The 7,270-nt window shown below is 34.9% G+C and overlaps 1 protein-coding gene and 1 non-coding gene across 2 annotated transcripts; both read left to right on the top strand.

Annotated features, from left to right (window-relative positions):
* Positions 1–937: 937 nt before the first annotated feature.
* On the top strand, positions 938–1,009 carry TRNAC-GCA. Its single transcript has one exon. It is a non-coding gene; the product is annotated as a tRNA-Cys (tRNA).
* A 1,658-nt stretch (positions 1,010–2,667) lies between these two features.
* On the top strand, positions 2,668–7,038 carry LOC113860613 (probable ADP-ribosylation factor GTPase-activating protein AGD6). The gene is made up of 4 exons (XM_027493043.1): positions 2,668–3,638; positions 3,743–3,832; positions 5,635–6,241; positions 6,641–7,038. The coding sequence occupies exons 1-3, from the start codon at positions 2,868–2,870 to the stop codon at positions 6,238–6,240; spliced, it is 1,467 nt and encodes a 488-aa protein (XP_027348844.1). The 5' UTR covers positions 2,668–2,867; the 3' UTR covers position 6,241; positions 6,641–7,038.
* The last annotated feature ends 232 nt before the right edge of the window (positions 7,039–7,270 follow it).

Raw genomic sequence — 7,270 nt, 5'->3', positions numbered from 1 at the left:
TACTAATTTACTAATTCAATACTAGAGAAAATATCACTTTAAAACTTTAAATCTACTTTTAGTCTCTGAACATGCAATATATGTATGTTATTTGTTCGTTTATAATATATTTAATACAATTAATATATTTCTAGTCTCTTATCATACGTTATTTTTTAAAATTTACAATTGCTCAAGGACTAAAAAAGAACAAAACATAAATAAAAACTAACTTTAAAAAATAAAATAACTCTCACTTATCTTTTAAAAGTTATCTGTATCACTATAGTAATCTTTCAAAAAATTTAGTCATTAAATTAGTAAATAGCACATAAATAAAAAAAAATATATTATCAACTTTAGTTTTACAGTAAGAATCAGTTATATTCAGTTTTTATTCTGTTGAATAAAAATGACATTTTTTTTTAGATTACATATATTTTTCGTAGGAGGCATTCTTCCACATTTATATTCATTTTAAACTTTAATAAAAAAAAATTGACAACATTTTACATAATTGATGAAGTAAATTAACAATAAAAATATGAAAATGGAAGATTTAATTATTACTTTTGGGCTTTAATTTGGATTATGTGTTATCAAAATATCTTATTTGAAGTATAAACATTCGTCTTGTGTATTAAACTAATTTTATTTATTTGATAATGTTCAGATTATTTTTCAAATGACACGTGTTAAATTTACTTTAAAAAATTCATATTTATATAATTTAATTATATTTTTATATCTAACCTGAATCTAAGAATATTTATGAAATATACTGAAACTAATACTTACTAGTCTATTATAAATGTATATTTTAAACCATTTGGAAATGCAATCGTAAATTTCCTTTTGAGGGACTTTTACAATGTCAAGCTATTTACATATTTGGACAGTAGAGTTTGATAAGATTTAAATTTTAAAAAGTGTCATGTGTGCCCTAATCGCCACTCAAGGGTCCATAGCTCAGTGGTAGAGCATTTGACTGCAGATCAAGAGGTCACCGGTTCGAACCCGGTTGGGCCCTGTGGCTGTCCTCATTTCTTTTTCGTTGTCTTCTCAGTAGTCAGAGCCCAACTTAAGATGACACGAGATGAGTTCCCACAAATTGTCCATAACTTCGTCATTATGGGCTTCAGGTGAACCCTCCTCGTCCATTTCCTTTTAGCTAACTGACCCACCATGTTGATCTTGACCCAAAAAAAAGAAAATGCACTATTTTAGGAGGGTTTAATAGTGTACATATGTTTTTTATTTGGAGAAATTTGCTTGCTAGCCTCGAGCATCAGAAATAGATGCTAGTGCGAACGTTTAATCATACCTCTTTTACTTATACAACTAACTTCACTACCTTGCATGAAGCCTCCAAATCATATACTTTCATACCTAAATACACAATTCTCCAAACCACCGCTAGACTATAAACAGAAGCACCAAATTACTATACCAGTTCTTCCAAACCTCAAAATTACCTCAACTAGCAAAATGCACCCAAATAACCCACTTCCCAAAATTTACCACAGGCAAGCCCACTAAGACCTATATCACCAAGCTTTTAAAGGTGGAAACCGATGTTTCATGTCATGGTTTAGGACTCCATTAACATTCCCTTTCAGCATACAGAAGCAAATTTTTACGAGTTATTAATGCGATACAAAATTGAAGTTTCTAATACTCCCATAATCACTTTTATCAAAAGTGATCGAATGAAGTTAAAATATTTGTTTTAGTTACGTATCTCTTGTTTTGAAATAACTAATTATCTTATTCTTCTTGTTACGTCTTGTTGGGTTAGAGATTCAATTATGCAAAACTTGGTTCAAGATCTCAAATAGCATCTCCAATATCTTATGCTCTGTTAGTATTGTGATGATCGTAGAAAAAGAAGAAGAAACTTGCGGTAAAAATGATAATAACTTTTAAGAACCGCTTTACAAAATTTTAAAATTCATGAGAATTAAAACTAATAAAATAAATTTTAAAAGACTAAACGCATAATAGTCATGTTTATAATGATTAAAACAACGTTCACCCCCAAATTAATTTTGAATCTTCGAACAAAATATTCAAAACCAATAATTTATTTATTTAAAAGGAAAAATTTGAGAACAGAATGAAAATGTGAACTGTGAAAAAATGAAAAAGATAAAATAATTTTTTATTTCTATTTTTTCCGTCCAAGCAATAACATAAGCATGTAAAGGTAGTTAAATTGTGTTGGAAAATAGTAAATACAGATAAACGATTTATTCAAATAAAACAGAAATGTAGAAATGAGGTGCATGCAGTCCTCTTAATAACAAAATACATGTTCACGTTACATTATGGAAGCATCTCAGTGTGCCGCGCTTTCTCTGCACTTCCACCACGGAACAGCTATTGAACAGGCACTAAGAAACACAAAAGCTCCAATTAAAATGAGATGTTTTTTAAAAAGATGATTTCAATACCTGGAAACCAAATTTTTTTTTTAAAGTTATAAAAATAAATAAATTGAACTATATTCAAATTTAAATTACCATACATTTTAAAACTTTAAGAATATTGACTAAAGTTTTCAAATTATTTTTTAACAAAATACATTAATAATATTTCTAATTTACCGAAAAATAAAAAAATAGAAATTTAATTAAAAACATAATAGAAAATAACATAAAATTAGAAAAAATAACCAACATAATGGTTATAGCGCACCAAGTCAGCATCCAATAACCCCCTAATTTGACGGTGTCGGTGATTCACCAAAATCCTTCCATTCCCATTCTCTCTCAATCAATTCAACAAATAATCTCAACCCAAACTCATTCATTCGCTTTTCTCCTTTCGGTTCGGGTTATCCATCGTTCCCAAATTAACCGTTCCGTTCCAAAACCAAATCGCATCCGATGGCGGCGTCGCGGCGGCTCCGGGACCTCCAATCGCAACCGGCGAACAAGATCTGCGTCGATTGTTCCCAGAAGAACCCTCAATGGGCCTCAGTATCATACGGAGTCTTCATGTGCTTAGAGTGCTCCGGCAAACACCGTGGCCTCGGCGTTCACATCTCGTTCGTGCGATCCGTTACGATGGATTCATGGTCTGAGATCCAGATCAAGAAGATGGAAGCAGGAGGAAACGATAAACTCAACGCGTTCCTCGCTCAATACGGTATCGCTAAGGAAACCGATATCGTTTCAAAGTACAACTCTAACGCCGCTTCGGTGTACCGTGATCGCATTCAGGCCATCGCCGATGGCCGTCCCTGGCGGGATCCACCCGTCGTTAAGGAGAATGTACGCTCCGCTGCCTCCAAGGGGAAGCCGCCGTTGGCTTCCAACGGCAACAACGGAGGCTGGGATAGTTGGGACAACGACGCGGTTTTCGGATCTCGCGGCGATATCCGCCGTAACCAGTCGACCGGCGATGTTAGGGGGTTTGGCGGAGCCGGAGGCGCGCCGGCGAGGTCGAAATCGACGGAGGATATCTACACGCGCACGCAATTGGAAGCTTCTGCGGCTAATAAGGAGAGTTTCTTCGCGAAGAAGATGGCGGAGAACGAATCGCGACCGGAGGGGCTTCCGCCGTCGCAGGGTGGGAAGTACGTCGGGTTCGGATCTAGCCCCGCCCCTATGCAGAGGAGTAATCAGCAAAACGATTATTTGTCTGTCGTTTCTCAGGTCATGCATTGAAGCTCTTTCGTTATTATTTTGATGGAAAATTATATATCGTTTGAGACTTTTTTTTTTTATTGAGGTTGTATATTTTGTGTTTGTGTGTTCAGGGAATTGGTAAATTATCGTTGGTTGCTGCTTCTGCGGCTCAGTCTGCTGCTAATGTTGTTCAGGCGGGGACAAAAGAAATCAGTGCTAAGGTAATTTGCATAAATTCTGTTGGTGCATTGTTTGTTTAGTTTATTTGCTCAACACATTATTCTGAGTTTCTACTTGACATCAAGATTAAATAATTTATGTGTTTTGTGTTTCATTTAGCTTTTGGATATTCTTACCTTGCAACTTTTGGATGTGTAGCTTCTTCCGTTGTTTATCTTTGAACAAAGAGTTTTTCTTCATCTAGAAAACAATAAAATAAAGCAATACATGAGATGAGACAGGGTTGAATGTTTTCCTCCACACACCACACATACACATCGTTGGCTTTTGTCGTTGGAGTTAAAAATGCTGTCTTGGCCATAGGGTGTGTGAGGGAGAATATTATTGATATATAACTTTTATGCCTCCCTTGAGTTTTGTCTTGTTTCCGAGGATTGAGAACCATAGGGATCAAAGTGTACACTGATTGCTTACCTGCTGAGATTAAGTGTAAAACAATTTCCAAACTCTTTTGCATGGTTTTTAGCAATTCGTTTGACAAAATAATGATTGGTAAATTATGCTTCTTATTATGGGAGATATAATCATGTTCTCTTCATCAGGAACATATTTCTAGTATGTTAATTAATGTTTTGTCCATGAGTCAGATATAAGTATCTGTCAAATATGGAAATTAAATTGTGTTGGTAGTGTTACCTTGGAAGAGGACCTCTAGTATGCTTCTGAAAGCAGAAGACTTTTTTCTCTTCTTTTTGACATTTATTCTTATATTGATATACAAGTGATTCAGGGAAAAAACCAATAAGATTAACATGATGTGATAATATTGTTATAGTTACTATCATTCTAAGCTTGCTTAATGCAGCAAAAATAATGGATTAAAAAAAATGAGACGCTCCTTAATTTTTATTTGCACATAGCTTAGGTGCAGTTGCTGAAGTGTTGTTGATACTGTTTACCAATCAAATTTGGAGTTTTATCGTGGTAAACGACAATAAACATTACATGTAAATATTTTACTACAATCAAACTCTAATTTTAATTGGTAAACAACACTAACAGTCATTACAAAACAACACCTAAGTTTTTTCCTCTTTATTTTTACCCTTAACCAGATATGATATATTGAGAATAAACACTTTCTGTTTCAACCTTCTACCAATTGTTTTATTTTAGCTTATAACTAAAAATAAAGCTTGGTTGTGGTTGTCGTAACTTAAAATGAGGAAAAATATTGTTTATATATTGCAGTTTAGAGTCAGTTTATATTTTCACTCAGTTTTATATTTGAGAAGAGGAAATTTTGCCATGCATGCCTAATATCAAGTTTGATTCTCTCTTTCAACCTGCTTCGCTGGTGCCTTATGAATAAAATTGATTGATGACTGGTTTTTGGCTGAAATTGCTGATGGATGCCTGCTGTTGCTAATGGTTCTAATAAGGCTACTACTGTATTAGTTCTTTCCTTGACAAGTTGATGATCTGGTGAAGTTTGTGGGTTAATGTTACTAGTGACTAGATGTGCTGAGGTGTCAGATTTGCGAATTGCTAACTAGATGTGCATTGTTGGAGTTCATCTCTGCAATACAGTTTCTGGGGCTGTCATACTACTAGCATTCATTATTATTTTTATGTGGGGATGGTTTATGAAGGGTTGGAGCTTTTTGGCATTTCCTTTTAGGCCAAGGAATTGTGGATATTGTAAAATTGTCTATGGTTTATTTCCTTTCATAGAAAGGTGGAGAAGACCATGATTTTATTGCTTATCATACTTCTCCCTCCAATTTTGTTATTGGCACTTTGCAGTTATTTTTTGCCTGATTAACTGTATTTCTTGATTCAGGTAAAAGAGGGTGGTTATGATCACAAGGTCAATGAGACTGTCAATGTTGTCACTCAGAAGACATCAGAGATTGGACATAGGACATGGGGTATAATGAAAGGGGTCATGGCATTGGCTTCACAGAAGGTTGAGGAATACACTAGGGATAACCCAAATTGGAGGCCTGATAACTGGCAACAAAATGAAAATGATAGAAATGGGTTCTATCAGGAATTTCATCAAGAGAATAAAGGCTGGAATTCTTATGCCAGAGAAGGACAACCTTCTTCAGGTGGACAAACTAATACCTACAACTCGAGCTCTTGGGATGATTGGGACCACAAAGATTCTAGGAAGGAAGAGCCAGCTAAAGGATCAGCTCATCAATCATCAGGTGGGCAGTCTGGTACTTATAATTCAAGCTCTTGGGATGATTGGGACAATGAAGATACAGGGAAGAAAGAACCAGCTAAAGGGTCAGCTGCCCACAGCAGTGATGGTTGGGCTGGTTGGGATAATGCCAGAGATGATGGATTTGATAATATATATGGAAATGCATCTAATAATAAAGCTGTTGGTCATAATGAGAAGTCGGGTGTTGCATGGACAGAAGGAGGCTTTCTCTAAGGTTTGTATTGTGCAATACTCCTTATGGAGACTCAAGGGGGATAGTGAACTTAGATAAAAGAAAAGGAACTAATGAAAATTTTCACATTTTGTTTGAACTTTGAACAAATTCTCAACTCAACTCAGAATCATCTTTCTGTGCCATTCTTACATGGTCTGCAACAGTGATTTTCCTTTTTAATTTTAACCAGCGAGACTTCAGAACCTATTTAATTTCTATTATCTGCTTCTTGTTTGTGTGTGTATTGGTAAGGGGGAGGGAGGGAGGGAGGATGCTTGCATGTTTAGTATTCAGCATCTTGATATTTGAAATCATTTTGATGTTTAATGTCTTTGTTATAGCTCTGATTTCATGTACATGCCTTTGAACTAGAATGCAACTTGTTATGTCTTGAACCAGGTTTGACCCTATCTCTGTCGTCAGTATCAAATTTTAAATGACAACAATACAGTATCTTTTGGACTGGTGGCTTACAAACCAAACAGGGATGTAGTTTAACATGATGCACGTGACCAGATTTGGAACTATTTTGTTGGTCACTGTTAATCAGGCCCCATATGTGCTGGAAGAATGATATTTGAGGTTAGTGTATTGTCTGCAAGTCTTTATTTTTTTTATGTAATTTTTTGGGGACTTCTGTATGATTGGAAACATAGTTTTAAATGTACAAGTGTCCAAAGACAGGGCAAATTGCCCAAATTTAAGATTACTTCTACCTGGAAGTGTGATGAAACGTTATTGTGACACAAAAATTTCATAATTGTTTTGAATTTATAGCAACTTAATTTACCTTTGTTTGTAGTTTTACGTGCTCCATATTGAACCGGTGTTTTTTGCTTTGTTATTTTCCCATAATTTGTCAATATCCATTGTATAAAAAAGCCTCTAATTTGGGGAGTAAGCTTCAATTTTGTGCCACCTATGTAAAGCATACAGAATGGCGATATATTTCCATCGACTGGATGGCTTATAATGTTTTTCAGAAAAGGGGTAAGCAAAATATACTTTTTCAAAGAAGTTTTTTTCTTT

The sequence above is a fragment of the Abrus precatorius genome, unplaced genomic scaffold (genome assembly GCF_003935025.1).
Source record: "Abrus precatorius isolate BTA unplaced genomic scaffold, Abrus_2018 Scaffold3, whole genome shotgun sequence".
NCBI lineage: Eukaryota > Viridiplantae > Streptophyta > Magnoliopsida > Fabales > Fabaceae > Abrus > Abrus precatorius.
Note: the sequence above shows the minus strand (reverse complement) of the source record. Positions and strands in the feature narration are given on the sequence as shown.